A 25699-nucleotide genomic window follows, 5' to 3' on the forward strand; every position below is an offset into this window, starting at 1 on the left:
GCATTTTGGTCTTTGCCTGGTTTGTCTGATTCCTGTCACTAGAAAGGTGTATATACCAAAGGCATATTCTTCTTATCATAAAAACAGTTTCTGTATTCTTCTTCTGCTGCTACAATTATGTGTCAATATGACTTTCCTGTCAAATGGGACATTTGACAGGAAAGTCATATTAGGACACTATTTTAACTTCTCTGTATTGTGTCAAGTTGGCTTTTCACATTGGAAACATTAGATTGCAAAGCTTACAAGATGAGAAAAAAAAATCAATCTGGATAAACTTCACTCTTTTCTTTATTATGATAATCAGAGTGCAGTTTATTGGAAATTGTACATATAAACATAGAGGATATCTGAGATTATTTAGATGTGGAATGTTGGGATTAATGTGTTCTCTTGTATTTCTGTAAACCAATTCCAAAATTTTTAATGTTTAATCCCATGGCGGATTGAGTGAATGTTACTGTTCAACTAACTTATCTTCGTCTTAGCATCATCTTGTTGTCTCAGCTACCATTTAACACATGTACACCGTGCACTTCTGTATGCAAGTGCGTATAGCATATTTAATCAAATTAGTTATTTAATTAAATCTTTGTAAAAACATGTAGCCCTGGTCCTGCTTAGTTCTGTACTCTGCTGCTACAGCAACTGATCTTCCTCCCTGGAGATCAAGCTTGTGTTATCTTATGTTTCCATTTTGAGTGTGTTTAAATGTAATATGTTACACAGAGCCAATGTTCTTGTAGTAACAAATGCCTACACACACGCTCTCTCTCTCTCTCTCTCTCTCTCTCACACACACACACACACACACACACACACACACACACACACACACACACACACACACACACACGCACGCACCGTCCACTGGCACATGAATGACCTCCCTCCTCCATCACACCCCCTCAGAGTTGGTAGAGTCCGGGACGGAGCATCATGGCGATAGACGGTAAGTGCTCGGTCTCAGGTGTACTGCGGTGAAACTTTGCACGGGACAGGATGAGAACACAATGTTTATGAATCATATTTTGCAGTCGGCGCGTGTGGCATTTTTTTCACCCCACGCAGTTTATCTGGTAAAATCTCACCGCGAGTACCGCAGTGCTCCGGAGCTGGGACAGCTAGCAGCGCGGGGCTGATGCTGAAGTGCGGACGGACACCCGCACCGATGCAGGAATGTTGTGATCCCTTCACGGGATGCGCGCGTGCCCTCTCAGCCGCGTGAAGTGATGCTAAAGTGTCCAGATAAACGGACAATCCGCGTGCCTTGACATGAAGACGATTGTTAGATAATGGTGATTTATTTATATATATATTTGGCTTTATCTAAAAAAATAATTTAAAAAATGAATTTAAAAAAAATCACAGCGGGTTTCTCGTGAGCATCACATGACAACTACTTTGTTTTGCCACTAATTAAGATCTACATCACTTAGCGGATGAACACGATGGCAACGTTATCGATCGAAAAGAACGTCTAGAGTTCTAGTACGACTCCGCTCGTGCCGAAAACCGTTATTTTAGTGAAAGCACGTGCTGTTACGTGTTGTCTGTCAACGCGAGCAGTGGATATCAAAAGTCTACAGGACGACGGGTCCCCTCGAGGTTTTAGTGGAAGTGACACGAGGATGGAGTCAGTGTGGAGCCCGGGCGCGTGCCGTGCCCGCTGTCCTGTAACGGGCACAGTTGTTACCGTGTCACGTGCAGTCAAGCGTGCAGCATGGTTTGTTAACACCTGAGAGAGAAACAGAGGAGGGGGCACGGGTTTCATAAAGACATCAGCAGTGCAGGGCACCGACGTGAATAGACATCTCACATCCCCTCCGTTGGATGTCTTAAAGGGGCTCCGTGGAACTTCTGTGTTGTTGTGGAAACCGGTCGGCTGTTTACGTTAGCAGACTCCATTTCTCAACCAACGTTAGCCGCTGTTAGCAGAGTGGAGGAAGGAAGGAGGAGGCACTGGAGTCAAAGTCATGATCAGTTTTGATCAAATCAAAAATATTGATTCAAGAAGTATTGTAGAACTATCGTATTTCTTTCTTCCACAGTTTCTAAATCTTTTCTTTGACTCCTGATTTGATCTTATACATGGCTAAGCTAGTCTGTTAGCTTGATGCTTCAGAAGAAAAACTTCATTTAGCAGTGAATGGAGAGAGACAGATGTTTTTAAATTATCCCGCTGAATTGTGCCATGAATTTTAGCAATTTAAAGATTTAAAAGAAAGAGTCAAGACAGTTGAATTTGTCGTGAATAAAGGTAAATGCCATCTAGTTTTGTGACAAACTGCATCTTGCTCAACACAAGTCATCAGCACCAACATGGCCACCAACTGGGCACAGAGCATGTGCTAAAAAAGATGAAATTTCCAGTAAATCTCCTCATAATAACAACTGCAGTTATGTGAATGGGTAGTTTGTCAGTTCTATGAGCTGCTAATATACAGGACCAGCTGTACACTGGTGACTCAGTAGATCAAATCAAATACTTTTGGTTGATTTCGTCAGCGCATTTCTTTTTTTTTTTCCCCACAATTTCTAAATTGATTATTTTACTTTTGACTTGATCTTAATACATGCTAAAACATAATTGTTTATTCCCATTAACTGCTGCATTAAAAATTATTGAAGCGAAATGGATAGCCTTAAAACTTAATCTTTTTGAAATAGAACAGATGTTGAAAAAAACAGATGTACTTTGGGGACATGATTTGCAGTTGGAAAGGTAAGAAAAAAATCCAATATATCACAGTATATGATAACGCAATACTTGAGATGTTGTGAAATCACAATAACACTCTATTGCGACTCAAGTATCGTGATGATATGGTGTCATGGGGCCTCTGGTGGTTAAGTATAAGTTGATCTCCAGACTTCTCAAATAATTTAAATAATAGGTCAGAAATCTTTTGTCTAACTGTCCTCAGAGCAACATAACTTATTTTTTCATATTTTTTTAAGCTTAAAGACACGCAAAACATTATCTTCTCCTATTGGCCTACTTTAAAAAGGTCTTTTGTAAGATTACAAGTGATGTGAACAAAAGCAGTGTCCAGCATATTACTTACCGCTTCGTTTTGGTAAGTGTTTTGTGTCTGCAAGAGTAGCCAACAAAGAGTTTTGCTACCATTAAGTGAATTGGTCCAGAGAGGGTCTGTCTGCTGTCTGCTTCAGAGCTTTTTTTCTCTTTGCTCTGGCTTCCAGTCATCGCCTCGGACCATTTCAGTGTCCAATCCTTGAAGAGAGGCAAGTTCACAGATTGATTATTTACATTTTTTGAGTTGAGTTTAGGGACAGACAAGATTGTTTTATTGAGATCAAGAAAGACGCTTCCCAAATTTCTCATACTTAAACTGTTCTCGAGCCAAGGGTTTGCTTCTGACACTGCAGTACCTGAATCATTAAATACTGAGGTGTTAAGCTGAGAGATAATGTGAGAATTTAAAGCCTGTGGGTGTGTGAATGTGTGCGAGGGAGATACGAGTGTCAGTATCCTTCATTAAATTAAGCCTCAGGAGGATTTAAGTAACTGATATGTAATATAGTGAAATCTTAGTGAAACAGACTTTTCTAAAATATAAAAAGATCCAAATAAAGGTACCTATTCAGCATTCAATATTTCCTCAATATAATTGTATCCTTAGAGAGAGAACTTTTGTGTTAGGAAACTTGAACTTAAACTGATTAATAAAGATAATAAACAAAATACAAATAATTAAACAGTTTGATATTCTCTTTAATGTTACTCAGTAAATGTATCCTGACTACAGCACTGACTTTAACACATTGAATTGTCACTTTAGATGTTATGAAAGATGTGTTGGAAGTAATAATGACTGCACTGAATATGAACAACTTATTACATTCATGAGCTTTAGCACTGTTCTGACCCACATAGAGATATATTTAAATATGTTCCATTGTAGTGGGAGATATTGCTGCTTTAGAATTGGTTACAAAAGACTTACTCTATACTTTGTATTTATTCATAGTTATTTTTAGTACCTGACCCCTGAATGTACACAATATTCTAAAGGAATAGCTCAACACTTTTGGAAGCAGTGCCATGAGACAAGAAGCTGGTGGTGGTCGGTGTGTGTCTGTGGCCATAGTTTTTGCTGTGTCCTGCAACTCTGGCATAAGTTGGTAGTTGGCATCTCTGGACGACTGAGCATGTCGAATTATTGGTTGACACGCTTGAGTGAGAGAAACCACCCTCAATGTTCAATGTTCACTGTCAATTCTTCTCAAGCAGGTGCAGATCGTACAAGCCGGTTTCTCCTATGCTTATTTACTTTCTTGCTTAGAGTTGGATGAGAATATGTACACTGTTCTCATATTTCTACATTATGTAAGAGTTGTCCACCTGACAAAAGGGGGGTGGACTAACAGACTATCCTGCCCTGAGTGTAGCTGTTAGCTCAGTTAGCTGTGCAGCTAGCAGTTCAGATAGGGATCTCAGGGATCAAAGAAGCATTTACATTGCTAGCAGAAGAGCTTTGGATCTGGATGGCCCAGGGCTAGCTGGTTAGCATGCTAACTTCAGTAGATATACCAGCAACACAACATGAGAGTGCCATCAGACTTTTTTAACTTGCTTTATCCCCTCAAAGTATCTCCTTCATTTATGTTAACTTTGACAGTGAGTTCTCTCAGTTTGTTCCAGCTAATCAGTTTTATATTTCTTGGCATATCCATCTGCCAGCTCTACTAACCTGAGGCCTGAACATATGTTTCTTCCTTCGGTACATGGAAGCATATTTTTCAACCTCTGACTCCCCGCTTTTCTTTCTTTCTCTCCCAGGTGGGGGGAGGAACTGTGGTGTTCATGAGCTCATCTGTGCCAGACGAGGTAAGGCTGACCGGGCAGGTCCCCGCACTCTTAGCATCACAATACAGCATTTTGTGTGTTTGTTTGTATTCAGCCTGAGTTAAATGGCGCTCATTCTTGGCTATACTCCACTGCATCACTTTAAAAGCACAAAAGACTGCCACATCTAAGCGTTTATCCCAACCTTCTTTATACCTGTGATTCTAACTGAAGTTTGGTGTGTAAAAAGTGTCTCTGCATAGACTTCACAGAGCAAAATGTCTGAGCCTGAATTATGCATGGCATATCAAGTTTTGGCTCACTTCAGCAAAAGAAGGCAGCTGTGTGTTCATGATTTATTCAGCGTGGAGGTTTTGTTTCGTATCAGAGGGCCATGTGTAAGCAACATTTCCAGATTGCCTACCCACTTTTTAAACAAGCATGCCCTACAAACTACAGCCAGGTTAGTTATGCACCAGCCTAAAAGCTTTAAATTGTAATAAGTTGTCAAATGAACAAATTAACAAAGGTAAACTCAACATAATTTATTTCAGTCTCCAGTTATGAAGGTGTAGAAACATGACATAATCATTTGTTTGATTTAGATTTATTTGAAAAACATTTCATCGAAATGAGCTCATGTTTCTTTGAGGTTGTTATTCAGTGGCTGTTTTCATGCTGAACGCTTCGGTGACTGCATTTTCATGTTTTTTAGTAAGCTGGAGTCATTACCTGGCAAAAATACCCCAGATTGAATCCTGAGGCTCACTGCGGTGTCCTGAGTTCAGCATCAGTTCACACGTGGAAAAAAATAAACAGATTTATTTGCTTATATTTTCTTGTTTATTCTGCCCAGGCACACACATTGAACAAGCACTCACTCAGAGAGGACGGGATAAGGTGGAGGGGGGGAGTGAAAAGAGGCAGAAAAAGAGAGAAAAATCAATTTTTCTCTGTCCTGCTGTCAAGAGAAAAATCAGAGTTTTCTGAGAATGACGGGTATAATCTTAAAAATAACTGATAATGGGGTGTGAGCAGAGATGGGATGTGACTAAGTACATTTACAAGCACTGTACTTTTGAGGTACCTCAGTATCCCCATGTTCTGCTATTTTCAACTCCCACTCCAACACACTGTGGAGGTATATAGTGGACTTTATACTTGCTACATTTACCTGATAATTTAAGTTAATAGGTACTTTTCAGATTACATGCTGCATCAGAGCAAGAAGACAATTTTTAAAAATGTGTCGTCAGCAATCATAGCAAGAGTAATTTGGAAACAAGGATCTGATAATCAGCCACCTCCTAGCATACTCATGTGGATATACAGTATGTAGAATCTACTTTTACTTGTACTTTTGATAAGCAAATAAAAAGTCCAGCCAAAAATGAGAATTCAGTCATTCTCCACTCAGCCCCGTGCTGACTGAAAGTCAGGTGAAGTTTTGTTGTCCACAAAACATTTCTGGAGCTTCAGGGCAAAACAGCGTTGCAGCATTCTCCTAAACAACTGAAGGAGACGGGGACTTGTTTTTTCAAATTATTCAATTCAACTCAATTATTTTTTCCAGCTGTTTTTTTAAATTCATTAATTTATTTTTAACTGAAGACCCCAACTACTTCAGTTGTTTGGGAGAGTGTCTAAATGACTTTACTTTGGGTACTTTTTACAGCTCTAGTTGTGAGCTGTTTCAGAGGGCAGGTGCTGCTGCTCCACTTTCCAGTGTACATTGACAATGGGTCAGGTTACCTCAGGTGTTTAAATTATTCAGCTGTCGTTGACATTTACAGAGCAGGTTCATGTATGAAGTGTCATCACACTCAGGGGCACAGGGCCATCAGCCGTTCATTTGGACAGGCTGCTGTGTGACCGTGGAGGCAGAGGTCATTCTGGCTCAATCAACACAGCTGTCGGCAGTGAGAGTCGATACGTAAGCCTGGCAAGCGCTGGAGTGTACGGGATTTATTACATGTCGGATTACTTCAGAGCAGGACAACTTTGTTTTTCCCTCTTCTGAGATCATTTTCTGTGTATAGGAGCAGAGGTTCTGATAGTGCTTTTTGGGAACAGCTGGCTTTAAAGAGGATATTCTTTTAGGGAAGGTAAGCCTCATCTGCCACATCGCTCTTACATCTCCCTGCAACTTCTCTTGCTATTCGTGGGGAATTCATCATGTTGGCAGTCTGCAGCAGCCAGCAGCACTAGTTGTCAGGCTGCAGTGGTATCTGCCTGTTGCCAGGAGGTTTGAGAAACCCTGCCTCTGTTTTTCTCTCTTCCCCTCTGGTTTGTGCTCTCAGGGACATACCAGGTTTCACACTGTCGATCGATTTAATCAGCGACTGGTGATGACGGTTGTTTCTGAAATGAGCATCGGCTACAAACCACATGCTGCAACATTTGGGCTGTGTCTGCCTCGCCAGACGCCTGAAGATTTTGCCTGAAATTAACCACCATTTTATTTATTTTTTTTTTTTCGTGGAGCTGCAACTAACAAATATTTTGATTTATTAGTTTCAGCAGAAAATGTTGAAAAATGACTTGTTTTGCCTGATTGCAGTTAAAAAACATAAGACATACAAAAACAACAAAAACCTACAGATACAACTTGGTAATGTTTGCTATTTTGCTTGAAAAAATATCATTACATCATTCCATTATATTTTTTCAATACATGATATTTTTTCAATACGTTGAAGTTAACTTTTCTTCAATCAACCAACTGACTGATCCGTTGTTATTTTTTTTTTACAGTCTAATAACATGAAACAGAAACAAAATTTACAATATACAATGTACAATCCACAAGCAAATATATATCCAATTCAAAATCATGAATAAACTTGCCATAAAGGAATATGATAAAAAATAACATTCAAGAAAGAAGCCAGAGCAGCACCTAATAAGAGCTGGGCTTGAAGAAACATTTTAACATCTTTCAGCTAATTGTTTTAGTTTTAGAGCCAGCCACTAACCTGCTGTGTTTCAGTTTCAGCTTTATTGTCAGTGCTGTATCCAGACACAGCAAACAGATGTTTTTAGCCAAAAAAACCATCCTCTTTGCACTATCTGCTCAGCAGTACCATAAGGCAGCCAAAGATGGCAACTAGCTTGTGGACAGCAGGAAACAGTGAGGGCTAAAAGAGATCTGTAAGGAGAATGAATATTAGAATAACCTTCACTGGTTGGCCAGAAACATGACTCCAGATAAAGGCTAATGTTGCAAAACAACAGTCATGTTTTTGCTTTATTAATTTAAATAGCACTATGTAGCTTTGGTGAAGAAATTCAACCTCATATTTTTAAGATTTACAATATTAACGAGGTAATAGTGAACACTTTGAATTCGTTTTTTCCATAACTGAATAAATAAACTATTCGCAGAGGAAATTAATAGACCATAGTTATAAAGTAACAACAGTCCACATCTAAACTTGTAAAAGTCTTTATGATCCATGTTTTAATTGTTGTTCTGCTTAAATGTCAACTGGGATAAACTGCTAAAAGAAAATACACTCACAATCTCACAACGGACTCAGACGGTCGTTTAGAACACTGTTTGAAGTTCAGTGAAGATGTTTTTCTTCTGATTCGAATTTCTTCCTCAAAACTACACCTTTAAAAAGTATGTTTGGCTTTTAACCTTAGGTGTTCAGGATGAGGACTAAAGCTTGTTGAGGTTGCTGTAGTTTAAACTTAAATCTCTTAACTTCCAGGCCTGGATGGCCCTTTTCCTAACCTAACCTGTAACCAAAATGTAGACAGTAAATGATATGCCAACGCTTGACCTCGGAAGACATGACAGATAACTATTCCGTTGGTAAAGCTTAGCTAGCTAGCAGACATGCTAACCATTGCAGATTAACCTATTCATGACCATTAAGTTCTTATGTTTTTGGTTTGAAAGACACCACACTGTAAATCCTTTAAATTCACTATTTAAGCTTTATAGCTTCATATTAATTTCAGTTTTGCAATACTCGTATAGCAGGAAGTGCATGCCGAGTAGGAGGCTGATCACACCCACACGTCGCTAAAAAATACATTGCCAGCAAAACTAGTGCTAGGCACGAAGCTGCAATACGCTGATTTGTCCAAAACATGCATTTCGAATGTGTCTTTAAAGCAAACATGCTTGTAGCAATGAAGATTGGCAGTCTAGGCTGTTTTTATAACATGCATGTTATGTTACATAGTAACATAGTAAAGGCATTTACAGCTAGTGACTAGGCTAAAAAAAGGGCTTACCCAGCCTGTTGCAGGTCACATTTTTGACTATCTATGGTTTAAGGACACCCACATAAATGGATTGAATATGTAACTTGTATATGTAAATCTTTAACCAATACCTACTCAAGGAACTTACAATGGTTTGGGTTTTTGGTTTGTTGTTTCTTGTTTTATTTTGTAGGCTATATCCTCATGTGTCATGTTTAACTTCCTGTCCTTGTCTTTTTCCCACCTGTTAACTGTGTACACCTGTGTATTTGTGTTTTTCCTTCACTCTTCTTTGGTTGGTCTTCATTTCGTTTCTGTTCTATATTCTCCTCATATCCTCCCTGGTTTCTTTTAGCGTTCTTTTGCTTTCTTGTATACCTGCTTTGTTGCCTGTTGTTTTTTTGTGGATCTCAGCATTATTTTAATAAAGCTCACTTTTTGTTTTTTTCAACGTGCCAGCCTTGGTGCCGTATGTTTGGGTCCTTTTTTCTGCCTCATGATACTTCTGTTTAATCAGGCAAAACAGACCAATTCAAGACATCTAGTGAAAATGTCTTTATTTATTCATATCACAACAAATTTTGCTGAAAAGACAAACAGAACAATGTTATTTTTGTTTCAATATTGTGCAGCTCTACATCATACTAGACATCCAAAGCTTGACAAGCCTGCCTACAGTTGTTAAGCTACATTTGGACAATTGCTGTCCCAGGTAGGGCTTTTGAGAACGTAATTTGAAAGCCTTAAAGATCAGTGTGTCTCTAATAAAAACCTAAGGGATTCATTGCTATATAGATCCGTATAATTATGGGATCGAAAACCAGTATAATGTGCCTCAAGTGCTTAAACTTGAAATTCAGACCTCTCGTATCACAAAGCCTCGCCTGCAGTGTGCTTCATTTTTCAGGCTGCCCTTTCCACCGAGGCATTTGGTCTTTAGAAATGCTGTTCATGCTTCATTGTCTGCCGACTTCCCCTTTTTCTTCAGTTATTACGCTGCAGTGTGTATGTGTTGTAGCCTATTAAGTGCAGGCCCAGTGTGGTTTGGCTGGTTTACTGAGTCTACGTTTCAGTAAGATTCAGTCCCTTTGAGGCTCCTATAAAAATAGCACAGGGCTGCGTGGTTGCATCAAGTATGGTTGGCCTACATACACGGCTGTAGATTGTATCTGGTTTGCCTTTGAAGTGGAAAAACCACTGAGTGTTAAAAAGTACAAAAGCTGATGCTCCCCTGACAAGGCAACATTTGAGGAGTTTGATTCCAGAATAAGATGCCCATCATCAAATAGGATTATTTTTGGTATCAAAGTGCGGTTGCTTACAGCCTCAACAAAGCTTTTTTTTTTTTTTTTTTTAGCACGCAGGCATCTGTGTTTCTTTGTATTTACAGCCATCGGGACATTTGTTCTTCAAACTAAAAGTTACATACCTTCATAACAGTATAACTTGTGTTTGTCTTTGCTAATTTTAGTTTTTTCTCCTTTTGTTTGTTCTTCTCCTCCTCAGTCTCTCCTGAGCTTCTGGGTGTCCTGTCTTCCATTGCAGCCTTCATGGCGTTGATGGCTCTGTTTTTTCTTTACCTCAGCAACAAGCTGTCAGTGGAGAGTCCTGACGATCTGTCACAGCTCAGTGGCTATAAGAACAGCCAGCCAGGTACTTGACACGTGCATAGAGTGACCACACACAAAACACTCAGATCGGGATGATCCTTGTCTTAATTCTGCTTCTATTTAAAGACCGTGTTGTTTCTTCCTTAGACAGGTGTCCTATATGAAAACAAATCCAAGAAAAGATGGCTTGCAACTTAAATAGATAAAGATTAGTTAATATATCCAAACATCCCCATAAAGCATGCCTCTATAAAGTAACAACAATCTGCATCTAATCATATAAAAGCACACAAGCCTTCATCAGAGCCACAAGAGCTGTCTCCCCCTCCTTTTTATTTATTTTATAGAGTCATGTCTAGGTGTTTTAAAAGTGCACTGTGTAGGTTTGGGGAAGGAATTTTAATTGGAAGACAAAGATATTCAGTGACTTATTTATATACCTAAACAAATGAATTAAATAAACTGTTCATGACTGAATCAACAAACTGACCTCGAATGGACGATACAATATCATACTTACTTTGTTATAGTTGGCGGACCCTGCCACCTTTCCAGCTTCAAATGATTTTCTGGGGACCTTGATTTCCTCTGAGAACAGCTTGTTCCCAGCTTTTTATCAGCTTTATTACATGCCATGTTTTGGTCATCCAACCGTCATCAAGTAGGGTAATATTCCAAGACTGGACCAAAAACATGGTGTGCAAAAAAAAGCTGGTAAAAAAGCATGATGGTAAAGTACATGCTTTATTCAGACTACTGAGATCGTGACCAGGTGTTTAAATCCTCCCTGTAGCTTTTGCTGCGTGGGGTTTGGCTAAATTTGGCTGTAATTTTGAACCACAAGAAATTCTTTAGACCTCTGTGACTGAAGTTGAAAAGACGTCTAAAAAATGAATGAATTCTGGCTCTCAATAGCATGTCTTTTTGATGTTGGTAAAGAAGTTGAATAGCTGTCTTTTAAGATATGTTTTTGCTCAGTGGGTTTATTTATTTAGCTCGGTTCAATAAATCAGCTTGTTTTATCACCTCATTCAAATTGTAAATATTAAATTTCCTGCCCCTTTAAAATCTTGACACTCACCATATTGTTGTGTGTGTATGCCTGTGTTGGTCTCATCACACACTGTGATACTGTCACCACACCCTGCTAACAACCACATGTCCGTGTCAGAGCCTCTGATGAGCTAATCTAGCAGTCAGCGTGGCGACGGGATCCCCGGCTGAGAGATGGCCTTCTTCAAGAGCTTCCAGACCAACCTCCCATCTGTCAACATTTCCTCCATCTTGGACTCGGTCACCAGTCGCGTGGACGACCTAGCCAACGCTGTCAGCGACGTTACTTACGCCGTCAGCGACCAACTGACCGAGCAGGTCACCACTATCGTCAAAAAGGTGCAGGATGAGGAAGAGGGGGAGAACAGCGGTAGCCAGGAGCCAGGTCAGACCTCGGCAGCGCAGGAAGGCAAGGCCAGCAGTAAAAGCATGTGGCAAATGTCGAGAGACTCAGAAGCAGGAAACACAGCGTCAAAGAGCAACCAGGCCAGTGATACAACAGAGGCAGAGAACACTCAGAGCCAGCTGGAGTGGGAGTGGAGGGACGGATGCTGGCGGGTGAAGAAGACAGAAGCCGAGTTAGCAGAGGAAGAGAAGAGGAAGAAAGAGGAGAAGGAGCTGTGGGAGAAGAGAGAACAGAGGAGAAAAGAAAGGAGAGAGAGGCAGCTGGAGAAAGAAGCCCAGTCAAGGAAAGATAAAGAGGAAACTCAAGATGGAGAGCAAGAGGAGGAAACAGAAAACTGTGGACAAGACAGAAAGGCATGTGACAGTGGAGACCAAAGAGCTGAAGAACCTCCCCAGTCACCTGAGGGTGAAGGCAGCTTGTCAAAGCAGAACAAGCAAAAAGAAGAGGGAGAAGAAGAGGAAGCAGTGGACGACAGCCTAGAGAGAGAGGGAGATGACGAAGAAGAGGCTGAGCCCTCTAGATCTCCCTCAACGGGGAAGAAGAAAAAGTCAGACAAGAAGAAGGGGAAAGGAGCGAAGAGGGGTTCAAAAAAATCGAAGGAAGACTCAGATGGGGAGAAAAAGAAGGAGAAAAAGAAGAAAAGCAAGAAGAAAAAGAAAGGGGACAAAGGTTAGATGGTGTGCTGCTTCTGTTTCACCGCCTGTGGTCTCATCCTCTTTTTTCTACTCTTGTTTTGAAACTCTTCAAATATTTGAAATAACCTGAAACTCCAATCTTTTCAGAGTGCTGTGTACCCATTTGAAGCATCTGCATCTTCGTCTTGTCTCGTCCTCTGCATTACTTCAAGCACTGCGCATATGATGTTTTGTTAGATTACCGTATTGTTTGAATGTGTTGTGTCCAGAGGGAGTTTTATCAGACAGCGAGGAGGAAAAAGGCCCCGAGGTTGTAGCCCAGCAGAACACCACCTCCGTGTGGAGCAACAAACAGTCCACTGAGCAGGGAGGCTACAGCAGCGAAGCCTCCAGTGAGAGAGGTGAGAGTAAACAGCTGTGTGTTATACATGACTGTATTCAACCAGGAGGAGTTAACAGGAGCAGGCAAGATTTCACCAAAGCATGTGTTGTAGAAGACAAAAGATAAAGGATACTAAACAAAGAATACGACTTACACTGAATTAGAGAAAATGCACAATATGTACATTCTGCCACTAGAGGAGTTGTTGTTAAACAATCACAATTGCTGCTGAAAATCTATCTGATGCTGCTCAAGCAGAAATGTTCATGGACGAGGTAATGTTTAAGTTTTATTCACATTATGTTTAGTCATGTCTTTCACATGAACAGGGGTACCAAATTAAACCATTACACTGAACAAAATTCCAGATTTTTTGGGTTTGAATATTTTTGGAACAATTAGGAATGATGTAAACATCACAACAATAAATATCTAACAAAGTGTAGTCATAGTCAGAAAGTATCCATATATCCGAATTCCAGCTCCCCCTGGCTGAGCTGAGCTGCATGTCGAAGTCTCCTTGCATGGCAGCAGCTGCCATCAGCGTATGAATGTGTGTGTGAATGGGTGAATGATAAAAATAGTAAAAGTGTAGGATTGATAAAAATACAAGCGATAATATGTTATAGCAAGAAATAAGCAAACAGATGCAGTACACTTAAATTCTTAAAAATAAATTGTGGTCAGTTTTTGTTTGTTGACATTTTAATGCTGAAATGTTTCCTATCTACTTTTAGAGAGCACATAACACATAAGTGTTAAATGATGTTTTATGTATAATGTAACAATGTAAAATGATATATATCGATAAATCTTCTTCATGGTTGTTTTATTTTGAAAGGATGGTCTCACCTGTGGTTGCAGCACAGTTTAAGAGGTTATCGTGACTCTGTGGTCGACTGTATGTTGAATACATAATGAGTGCAGATCACAGTAAGTCTCCAGTAACAGACCTTTCATATCACATTACTCCTCCTGTCTCCCTCTCTGTTTCACTGTCCTGACAGCAGCCAACAGCATCCAGAGAATAAAGAAAGAGTCTTCCCTCAGCGAGTCCCAGCCTCCTCCGTACCAGGACGAGAGATCGGCGGGGCGCGTCTCCTCACGTTGCCGCTCGGAGCGAGGGGTGAGGCGGGGGTCGTCCCCACAGCGCTGCGACAGCCCCCGCTGCTCCAGTGAGGCCAGCGTGGACCAGGAAACTGAGAGCTACCTCAACAAAGGCTGTGAGGAGGACATACCCAGTGACAGCACCGCTGTGCTGGGACAAGAGGTCAGATCAGAGTTACTGAGGGTTCACCTCCTGTGTCCCGAGGCAGCACATCACCATTCGTTTTATAGTGGGAATAAAGTTTATACTGAGCTTATATCTGGCCTGTAGTTCACTCTAACCAACGTGCTAAAAGTCACAATTGTTACCAGTTCATTAGACAACTGTAATAGGATAACATGATTACTGTAAATGTTACTACTGTGACATTGATAAGGTGTTTGGTCTATAAAATATCAGTAAATGGTGAAAAATATCTGTTTCCTGAAAATTTGCAGCTGTAAAACACTGTGTAGCTTAATACATGAATGTTTTATCAATTAATTTCAGGTGTATTCAGAAGCTCACTTTTTTCATTTTTTCTTACTATGTGTTAGGACATATAATATGGGTACAATAATTGTGTGTCTTTGTACAATGCCAGAATTTTGTATTCTGATATATGACTTATTTTCACCTCACTTTTGACCCAAGTCTGCTTGTACACAAGCAAATTAACTGACATGAACATTACTGGAACAGAAGGAAGACAATGGTTACAACAACTCAGCAGATCCCGTCTCTCTTCCTTCACCATTCCTCAGATTTTCTTTTCTTCCCATCAGGATGGCTCCGGTCCTCAGCTTCCCTCAGCCTACGAGCCAGAGCCACTTGCCAAATATGGCACACTGGACGTCGCCTTTGAGTACGACTCCAGTGAGCAGTATTTGGCCGTCACGGTCACAGCAGCTACAGACATTCCTGCTCTTAAACAGACGGGCAACATCGCGTGGCAGGTCCACCTGGTCCTGCTGCCCACCAAGAAGCAACGGGCCAAGACGGGCGTGCAGAAGGGCCCGTGTCCCGTCTTCACGGAAACATTCAAGTTTTCCAGAGTGGAACAGGAGGCCCTGGGGGACTACGCTGTACGCTTCCGCCTGTACAGCATCAGACGGATGAAAAAAGAGAAAGTCCTGGGGGAGAAGGTGTTCTACCTGACTAAGCTCAACCTGCAGGGCAAGATCGCTCTACCTGTCACCCTGGAGCCGGGCTCTGAACTTACAGTGAGAACACCTTGTGAATATATATCTGCACTGTGCATAGTTTTCTCTGAGGCAGAGGGCCATGAACATATCAACTGTAGATGTGTTTCTCTTCTCGATTTCTCAATTAATCTTTACATTGTTTTGGTTAGTGAAGCTATAAAACTGTGGAAAATACCCATGGTAATTGTCCAGAGCCTGAGGTGATGTCATCAGATGTCTTTTTTATTCAACCAACAGTTCAAGTCCTTCTGCCAAAATGTCAAAAATTTCAACCAGTAGATGAAAGAGTAAATAGACTATGACAACACTATGGACACAGTCCTGAGAATATTCAACTGTCACTAATTAATATTTAATTACATTAGACTTACTGCACTGCAGGGTGACCTGGATGCTCGCCTAGCAGAGCATGAGTCCTCAGCAGCAGCCTAGAAAGTTTTAAACTAGAATTCTTACATATTGCACCTGTAATAGTTGACACAAATACCTACAAAATAGTGATGGAAAGTACAGAACTTTTTTGAGCGCTCAGATAACAGCCTGCATCTGAGCCAAAGTACTTTATTTTTGAATTCATTTATTTTATTTGCAATCAGATGAAAACACACTGATTCTGGTAATCAGTCAACCGACATTATACAGCATATACATATATAATACTAAACTAATACTAACTTTTGAGTAAATGTTTGACAATTTTTTTATATTACAAGCAAGAAACTCCTAAATCAGTTCCCACCTGTAGAAAAAGTCATGGGAATTCATCTCAACAAAGAGACGTTGTGATGTCTGTGTGTCGTACTGCAGTGACCCCTCTAATGCTGAAGCCTCTCTGTGTTCACTCTTCCCAGGGCTGCGGCTCTCTGGTGAGCGTGTCTCGCAGCGCGGGAGCTCTGTCCTGTCGCTCCACCGAAGACACCTCCTTGCCCGAGATCCTCCTGGGTCTCATTTACAACTCTGCCACGGGACAGTTATCAGCCGAGGTCATCCAAGGAAGCCACTTCAAAACCACAGCGTCGGATAAACCCGTCAGTACGTACAAAACGCTTCCGTGTTAAACTGTTTTAGCTCTTGGGTTCTGTGCCAGCGTGGAATGAGGTGATGAGCTGTGGTGATGTAAACGTTTCCTTCTCAGTGAAATTCTCTCTTGTAACGTTCCTTCCCCAAAGTGTGCTGATAAACTTTGGCAAGTGTTTTGGCAAAGCAGATGGGCAAGACTCCCAGCAGCGTGCAACAAAAGCAAACCTTGCACCATTACATTTAAATTGTTTCCTGGCAACAGCATCGGCTTTTTAATAACCGGAGTGATTAAAGCCATAATGGCGAAGCAATTGCTTTTTATCAGCGTTCCCATGAAAGCTGACCTTATGGTGTGTTTCACAATCTTTAAACTGTTAATACTGACTGCTTCCTCTCTTTCTTCTTTCCAACCTTGTGTGCTGTGCTGTGTGCCACAGACGGTCTCTTCTGTTGTATAAAACACTTTGTGGGGGGGCAGCTTTATATCATGAGAGGTAAGTCAGCAGTGAATCAACATTTTTTATGTGTTGATATGTATTTACATTTTTATATGTGCAGTATATTTGAAGGTATAGGTTTAGTTCATTGGATCATGTTGTATCAGTAAACAAACAATAAAAGAAATGAACAATAGAAGAATTTCAGAGCAACGTATTTTCTCACTAACCTCATGTGGGATAGCGACGCAAAATGTTTTGGTTTTATTTGGCCCGTTTTTCATGCTTTCAGCTCTGAAAATGTACATCTAACTAAGGAATAGTCCAAATTATCAGTAATATGCTTATTTGTAGTTCAGAAGATTCGACTCATGTCTGTTCAGTGTATGTGAAGCAAAGGACTGGAGGATCTTAGCTTAGCTTAGTGTAAGATAATAGCGCTGTTTTGTCCAAAGGTTAACCAAAATATTTTCACCACCACCTCTAAACTTGAGGGTTAGGGTTAACAAACATAGGGAATTTAACAAAAATATAAGTATATGCGCTTTAGAAAAGCTGATTTATCTTAACCTTCAGACAGAACCAGGCTAGCCAGTGTGTATGCTATGCTAAGTTAACAGTCACCATGCTCTCTAGCTTCATATTTAACCAACAGATGCGAGTGGTGTCCTTGTGATGTAACTCAGCAAGATTGGATTTCTTTAGAAAGACGTTTCATCCAGAACTGTCCACATGTTCTGATGTTTGTTGATTATCCAAGGACAGTAACAACGACACTAATTCTGGAAAGACAAGCTTCAGTAGATTTTGATAATGACTGAAGTTTGACTTTTGAGTGAACTTATCCTTTAGTCCTGGTCTTCTCTGAGACCCAGAGTTCTGGTTTACTCACGCTGTCTCAAGGTTTAAATAGTTATTTACTCAGAGCACAAGACAGAGTAAAGTGCATCTGTTTGAAACCACTGCTGCACAGTCTGCAGTGTTTGCTGCAATACTGGTAATCCACCACTTGATGGCACTCCCTCACTGCTCTCCTCACACCTCCTTTCAGACACCTATGTGAAGCTGACAATGCTGGACTCCAAGGGGAAAGAGATGTCCAAGTGCAAGACGGCCGTGTGCCGCGGCCAGCCCAACCCCACCTACAAGGAGACGTTCGTATTCCAGGTGGCACTCTTCCAGCTGTCCGAGGTGTCGCTGGTGCTGACGGTGTTCTGCCGCCGGAGCAGCATGAGGCCCAGGGAGAGGTTGGGCTGGGTCTCCCTGGGCCTCAACAGCTCCAGCGAGGAGCAGCAGGCCCACTGGGCAGAGATGAAGGAGGCGGAGGGTCAGCAGGTCTGCCACTGGCACACACTCACCGACACATAGGAGGAAGCTCTGCGAGGACTGAGCTCGCAATCAGAGTGTGACGTGTGTGTGTGTGCTGCATACAGGTGTGAGGACAGGCAAGGGTCCCCAGTCTTCACTGCCACAGACTGCATGATTGCCCTTTAATCTGCCACTTTTCTCTGAGGCAGACAGACTTAATTGGAGAGGGTGGAGGTGAACGCTCCAGCTTTTTTACTGACACAAAGAGGCGACGGCAGACTGAGAAGTAATGACATTATAATCACAGAGCTAACCGAGAGCAGAAGGTTTTTCCAGCGCTGAGATCTGCATGTACACACTAACTGTTTACAGGACAATACTGAGACGCTTCCAAACACTCTCTGTCTCTGAATCTTGGACCAAAGAGCTTTGGTCTGGGACTGACAGACTCCTCCCTGTGTCGGACTTCAGCTGCCACCAGCATACCAGACATTTCTCTATCATTGACAAAGGAGAAGGCGATGAAAAAGACTGTTACAAAGGGCCTAAAACATGCTGCAACTACGCTTTACAAGCTATGCTTTGTACAGTTTGTTTACATGCACATGGCATTATGCAAGATCCATTCATTGGTTTCCTCCTTCATGTTTTTGGATTATCAGTCAAATGGTTTACCAGTTTAATGGATGTCTCTCTGGGGCTTGTGTTACACAAAGCCAGAATTTATTTTCCTTTTTTGTGGTCTTGCATAACTCGGTACACTATGCATCTGACGCCACTTTAAACGAGAGGAATGAAATTCTGTCTTGCACTCGCCCGAGTCTCTTACAGAATTGGACACAGCTCTGCATGCCAACGGTATCAAAGAGCGGTTTCCTTTCCTGTGTAACACAGATTGAGCCTCTTTCACCATTCAGCCTTCTGACAACTCAGCCATGTTCATTCATGTAGAAACACGGTGCTTCCCGCTGAGGAGGAATATGCAAAAAGCCTGCGCAGTCCAATAAACCTGGCTGTTGCTGTGAGGCTGCCGAGGACAGCCTCGCCTGTCGGCCGTGAAGAGAGTTGGAGTGGCAAAAAAAAAAAAATTGAATTACAGGAAGATGGTAAATCATATTTTCTCATTACACGTGAATGATGTGTTATTAAATAAAGGCTAAACAATGAATGCAAACGCTGTCCGAATCTGGGAGGAATCTGGTTGTACCTGCTTCGTCCTCATATGGAACCAAGCCAATCTTTAATCCCCATTTGAGGGGAAAATCTATTAGACGTAAAATCCCCAAAAAGACGACTGAAGACAGCCACACCCATGTTTCGGTAAAAAGTGTAAAAACCCTCTCCCCTCTCTCTGCTGGCTGAAGCTAAAGGGTGTGGGACGCATGTTTCTCTCCCCTCGTCCAAGCTGATGTCAGGGCTGAACCTCTCCTCTGGGTTTGGGATGCGTGAACAACACGTCGTCCCCTTCAGCTCCTCTGCAGGGACAAATCTCTATGAAGTCTTATTTTGTATGAGATGAATGAAAACCAGATGTGTAGCATTCCGAGCAGATAAACAATTGGCTTCTGGTTGCAGAGAGGGGAATGACAGCCGATGGATCACGAGTTTGGCTTCAATTTGGTCCCGGCACAGTTTGTGCTTTCACAGTATTTATAGCAGTGGAATAACAGAGCACTGCCTTTTTTCATAAAGTAAAAACAGATACCACTCTCATGTCTGCATGATAAATATGAAGCTACAGACAGCCCGCTAACTTAGCATGAAGACTGTGACAGCTGTGGTGACAACAAGGTCACCAGTGAATACACACGTCTCGCTCGTTGCGTGGATTCAAAAATGTGTCGTGTCTTGAGAGTTACGCTCAAGATTATTCCATGTTTACGACACGGATGTCTAATAAGAACTGGACACAGTGCTGCTGCTCATTTCTGCCTCCAATTATGTCCGGTGGGCATTTGTGGTATTGAAGCACAAAACAAGCCCCTGTGTGTAGAGCACCATTATAAAAGAGATGCTGACAGGACACCTCAAACTGCAGACAAGGTTGATTAGGACTCTCTGTATTCTGAATTTCTGATTTTGAACAAGACTTTTAGAACTCGGCCATCAAAGGCTCAAGATGTCTGCAAGGGAGCCCTGAACCCTTGCGGACTTACCGGGAATGTGCCTCAAAGTCCAGAGCGTGGACACTGGGATCGGGCCATAGATTTCAAATAGAACTTGGTAGCGAACACAAAGGTTGTACCCATTGAGTCCAATGAGAATAGCTTGCATGGCTGCCCTCCAGTTTTCAGAAGTTTTCTAGCCTCCAGGTTTACTTCCTGGTTGTGCAGCCTGTTGACGCCCGAGACATCCTGCTCTGCCCACCAGACTTTACATTTTGATGACAGAGCAGATTTTTAAATAGCTTTTTCTCTGTTCGAGGAAAGTTTTACAAATACAACACCTCCATAGTCATAAACTGTCTTGATTTGTGCAGTTCAAGGTGTCCTCTCAACAGTTTGTAAATACATCAGTAAATTCATGGACTGTCTAGGCAACAGTGTTAGAGCCAGTGTCCTGCTCTTATAATACATCTATGGGCTGAGGACAGTATTCTCATGATGTCTTTCTGCGTTGAAGTCAGTCTATTCTGGGAAATAGTCTGCCCCACAGCCTCCATGGCTTTGCAAATTGTCACTTTCTACACTCCTTTATTGGGTAAATCATAAAAACAAGATCTAACATGTTGATAAGTAAACTTTAGAGATGCTTGTAACAGGTTTGGTTTTCTGGTTGGACAGAATCAGACTGTCCCATTTCCCCCTTGTTTCAAATCTTTGTGTTAAGCTACCTTGTAGAGCCCGACCGATATCACGGTTGGCCAATATACACTGACGTAGAACTTTTTTCTTTAAATTAAATTAAATTCCCAGAGAAGTTTAGTTTTTCAGTGCACTGATGTCATTTTAGACGATAAAGTTTATTGCTGTCAGAAAAACTGTAAAAAGAAATACTGCCACAGTGACATGTTAACACAAGGGCTTGATAACCACATCGGAGGGATTCATCGCAAAAAATGTGCTTATGCAGACGAATAGTCCATTATTTATTACTCATCAACCCAAAAAAAATCCAGCATGGCTCAGGCTCTACTATCTGTTTAACTGCAGGTTCATTTTTATCACACAGTCCTTAGAGTGGTATCAGTCATTCATCAAAGAGACTTACTCTTAAAGCAAGTAAACGTAGCGTATACATACCCAAAAAGTCAAACAATGTCTTTAAATTTTGATTCACTCTTCTTATTGACACTGTCAAATAGTTTAAGTGCAGGAATGTGTTGAGAAGAAAAGAATGAGGCCACAAGTCAGGTAATGTTTTAACAATGTTGAGAGTTTTTATTTCCATTTATCTGGCCTTCAATGGTTTGTTCAACGCTGTCATCAGTCATCAGTCTGGTACAGCTCAAGCAGCGTTGCAGGTGGCTGGAGCCTCGCCCACGGGCGTGGATCAGTCCCTGGAGCACATAGTTTCCCCCAACAACTCCTTACACCTACAGCAGAGTGACTGCAGCCTTCCAGGGAAATCTCACCCTGCTCTGGGCCACGGAAAACCAGCTGTGCCACAGATCCTACAGGGGATTGGAGGAATGTGATGTTCTAAAATACCAGCCGACCCCCGTCTGTGGCCTGAGGACAGGTTGAGAGGCAGCCAGGTAATTACGAGGAACCTGGAGCTTGAATAAAAATGTTATGTTAAGATGTGAGGAGCCGGGCTGTTGTTTCAAGACTGGTGCAGCAGGAGGGTAAATTTGGATTCGTTTAAGCTGTAAATTTACATGTTATTAGGAATCTGTCTCTCAGTTCAATGTTGTTTTTTTCCCACTGGAGGGCCCAGAGAGCAGCGGCGGCAGCAGGCACCTGGAGCAGGTAGAGATTTGGCTTCAAAGATGTTTTACTGCCTGTCCAGTGGCTGTTGCAGAAGCTTAGTTTACAACACTCTGTTACATCTCGCTGCTCTCAGGTCAGTTAAGTTCCCCCTTCAAGCATCCAGTGGCACCAGCTAGTTCTCCTCGGCAATAAAATAAGCTGACGGCTCAAACGGGTTGGGACCTCTCCGCGATTAAGAATAATGAACTACAATGTCTTGTCATTTTATTGAATGTGTCATCAGTTTAAAAAGAAATCTTTTTTTAATAATATATTCAATAAATATACAGGAACCATGGACTCAAGAGAGTTTTTGTTTCATAAAAGTGTCCTTGCAGTTATAACAAGTCCTTAAATCTAAACATCCTCATTTTATCTTTTAAAGGGATCTTTTTAGGTGAATCTTTTGTTCAGATTACAGGAAGTAAGTCTGACAAGGTCAAATAAAGGACTTTGGATTTATAATACATGATGGGATGGGCTCCAATGGATTGACTCCCGGTAAAGTACATTGCAGAGTGGACTTGGGTGTACCAGACTGCATCCCTTTAGCGATCATTCACACTGTGCACCCTGAAAATGAGACTGTAAAGCAGCAGACGTCGTACCTATTTGGCAAAGAAAACATTCATCAAGCAATGGTAAAAAAAAACCAAAACAAAAAAACAAAGTGGAACCAATATGGCGACACTGTAAAGTGACGTTTCTGTCTGAACAAGGGACATTCTTTACAGGAGGGGGACATGGAAATGGCGGACATATCTAACACTTGTGTTGCAAAGCCAGAACTGGTGATCTAATAAAGAGAACACTTTAAAATGTTGGGAAAAAGGTTTTTTTGATGAGACAATATTCACTGCTTTCCTAATTATTCATTAAAGGTGTAATTTGTAGAATATGGCCAGAATTCAAAGGTAGCTACAAAAACATAGAGGGCAGCATATCACCAGAGTAACTGACAACTGCTACTCTTTGCTAGCTTTCCTTGGCTGCAGCAAACTACGGGCTTAGTCAGCTGTGGAGACAGTGGCTCTTGAGTTTGTCGCTGAAAAGACAAACTGATCACAAGGTGTCACAATGGATGTGAACACTGCCTCCAAGACTGACTGAGGTCCGTTAAACAACAGGGGATACAGTATGGAGGCGATTTACAGCGGAGTGGACCAGGACTATGACTTCTGGGACAAGAAGACGTGGCAGGTGGGGACGAGAGAGAAGCGACAGAGTCTGACACCAGCCGCAAGTGAAAACAGAGTGTAGACCAATAATATTTTTACTTCTACTATCTTATTTGGTAAATTGAGGATTTATTTTGACCAAACCAGAGGGGACTGTGGACAAATCAAAATGATTTAGTGAGTTTTATTTCATTTGTGTTTCACAATGATTTAACGAGGCAATTGCGCTTGTTGTCGATCTTTAAATTACAATTCAGAAGATTCTAAGTAAGTTTTTCATTTCTTTTATATTTTGAGATTTGCTAATTTATTACACTGAAACTACGATTAGACTATCACCTCTTGTGTGTACAAAGTGGTATTAAGACACATGACTAGCTGGAGCTAGCTGGTTAGCATGCTAACTTCAGTAGACATCTTCGCAGCACAGTAAAACTGTCTTCACTGTCTTCTGGACATATCTCACAGATTGCTTATTTAATGTAAGGCTAAACATTACAGCCTGTAGCTAGTTAGCTTAGCTGAGCACGAAGACTGAAAAGGGGGAGGTGTTTTCATACAAACAAACAAGGAGTCACATGTTATTTAAAGATCTTCATGTGTTGGTAGGCAGCTGATTCCTGTCTACAGTTCTGATGCGAAGCAAACTGTAAGCTAGCTTCATATTTAACAGAGACATTTGAATAACTTGCTGATCTTTCCATTTTCACCTGAGGGCAAATTTTTCCCCAACATGTCAAAATATGTCCTTTAAAGTTTTACCATAATCCTAATAGTATATTTAACTTCACTGAGGACTTTCTCTATAAATACAACTTTAATTAGACATCCAAACCTACTTGTTGTTGATTTTGGCAGCTGTGATTGTAGACTTTGTTGCACTTCAGTGAGGGACATGGTTGATTGCTCGATATTATTACAATTAAAATATGACTACTTTTACCTCGGACCAATTTTTACAAACATTAATAAAACACCCTATAGCATAAAAAAACCAGGCCATTTGAAGCACTCAACAAAGAGTGCAGCTCCTGTAAGCATAACAAAATGACAAAATGGTGGCTGGTGTTCATGACAAATTCGAGGCATTATGGTGACCGCTGAAGTGAATTCCTTCTTGAACACGTGACACTACTGAAACACGATTGGGCCGACCTGTTTAACTCTTCAGTCGAGGTCCTGTCTCGTTCTAAGAGTAACAAGGTCTGAGTTTGATCTCACACAGGCAGAGGTTCTGGAAAATGTTCGTTTGACATAAAGATTTATACATTTTAAACGACATTATTTAAAAAAAAAAAAAAAAAAGGACCGTTCAATAAAATACTTCTGACCATCAGTGCTTCTCTCACGTACACGTACAAGAAGTACAGTTTGTAACTGTAAAATGGAAAACAAACAAACAAAAGAAGCGCAGTGGCAGCCGCGTGCCGCTGCCACTTTTTTTTTTTTGCTCTCCCAGCTGAAACTGTCAACAGGCTGCTGGGCCGAACGCAGCCTGACATCAGTCTGTCAGTGATTCAGTAACTGATAGCTCCATTATCAGGTAGGGTTCATCATGGGAGAGTTTTCTGTACACTGTGTACAACTGCCCTCTTTTCTCAGCAGGCCGCTAAGAGGTGCAAATGACATCTGTAGTGGTTGATGATTGAGCATGATTGAAGAACATGAAAAAGGAGGAGTGACATCCACTGAAAAGGCTTATTTTGTTGGCAGTGTTCCCTTTCAGCTTCCACTCTTCAAATTTTCACTGGAGTTGTGGATTAGACTGCAAGCCATTTAAGGTTAACTCATCTATGCTCCTGGGAAAAATCCTAACCCCAAACTTCCCTTCTGTGCTTTTATCTAGCAGTCCTTCCCTCCATCCATCTATCTTCATCAACGCTTGCAGTGCTGCTTGTTTAAAAACTTCCAGTCCTTCAATCCACTCCGCTTTTGGCTCGTTGCTGTGACACTCAGCCCCGACGCTAGATGAACTTGAAGCACTTGGTCTTGTCGTGGGGTAAACGAGTCTTAAAAAGAACAGAGTCCACGCGGAACTGCGTGTACAGCAGCGGCATGTAGCCGTACACCTTGACGAAGAAGTTGATGCACTTGTGGCGTTCGTGGAAATGTGAGTCATCGTGTGAGAGGGCCTGAGGGCAGCCGGGGCAGCGGAACGTCCAACGAGAGGTCACCTGACAAAGAAAGGGAGAGAGAGAGAGAGACAGCCATCTTGTGAGGGGATCACACCAGCATGTTGATGGTCTGATGGATGACTTCTCAGTGGTCAGTACTACATTAATACATTCTTGAATAGCTTTGATGCTGTCGTGCTAATGGAATCCCTCCACAGTCACAAAGACAGACAAAAACACAGAGCAGTTTTCATCAGCAGTCCCTTCACCTGATGTTAATGGGCATCCTAGAATAAGTACAGTGTTAAACACAGTAACACACTAA

General features: G+C 41.5%; 2 protein-coding genes across 9 annotated transcripts in view; one reads left to right on the top strand and one right to left on the bottom strand.

Moving 5' to 3' along the window:
* Nucleotides 1–390: 390 nt before the first annotated feature.
* On the top strand, nucleotides 391–22382 carry syt14b (synaptotagmin XIVb). 6 transcript variants are annotated; one of them, XM_037087464.1, is made up of 9 exons: nucleotides 391–952; nucleotides 4805–4852; nucleotides 10535–10681; nucleotides 13002–13133; nucleotides 14122–14384; nucleotides 14987–15424; nucleotides 16258–16438; nucleotides 16864–16920; nucleotides 17915–22382. In XM_037087464.1, the coding sequence occupies exons 1-9, from the start codon at nucleotides 940–942 to the stop codon at nucleotides 18229–18231; spliced, it is 1596 nt and encodes a 531-aa protein (XP_036943359.1). In that variant the 5' UTR covers nucleotides 391–939; the 3' UTR covers nucleotides 18232–22382. The 6 variants fall into 6 exon arrangements, with proteins under 6 accessions (XP_036943359.1, XP_036943360.1, XP_036943361.1 ...); XM_037087465.1 differs by lacking the exon at nucleotides 391–952 and adding an exon at nucleotides 1510–1893; XM_037087466.1 differs by lacking the exon at nucleotides 391–952 and adding an exon at nucleotides 1510–1726.
* The window catches only part of extl3 (exostosin-like glycosyltransferase 3), a 35319-nt gene continuing 31145 nt past the window's right edge, over nucleotides 21526–25699 (bottom strand). For all 3 annotated transcript variants that reach the window (XM_037087456.1, XM_037087457.1, XM_037087458.1), the window contains exon 6: nucleotides 21526–25434. In XM_037087456.1, coding sequence (XP_036943351.1) covers nucleotides 25225–25434 — 210 coding nt within the window. In that variant the 3' untranslated portion in view covers nucleotides 21526–25224. The remainder of the gene's footprint in view (nucleotides 25435–25699) is intronic.

Source organism: Acanthopagrus latus, chromosome 22, assembly GCF_904848185.1.
Source record: "Acanthopagrus latus isolate v.2019 chromosome 22, fAcaLat1.1, whole genome shotgun sequence".
Classification (NCBI taxonomy): Eukaryota; Metazoa; Chordata; class Actinopteri; order Spariformes; family Sparidae; genus Acanthopagrus; species Acanthopagrus latus.

Excerpts from the sequence above, each read along its gene's own strand:
- syt14b (XM_037087461.1), top strand. The coding sequence starts at position 11,866 with ATGGCCTTCTTCAAGAGCTTCCAGACCAACCTCCCATCTGTCAACATT. Across the intron at positions 12,767-13,001 it reads GAAAAAGAAAGGGGACAAAG|AGGGAGTTTTATCAGACAGC; the intron begins GTTAGATGGTGT and ends TGTTGTGTCCAG. Across the intron at positions 15,425-16,257 it reads AGCCGGGCTCTGAACTTACA|GGCTGCGGCTCTCTGGTGAG; the intron begins GTGAGAACACCT and ends CACTCTTCCCAG.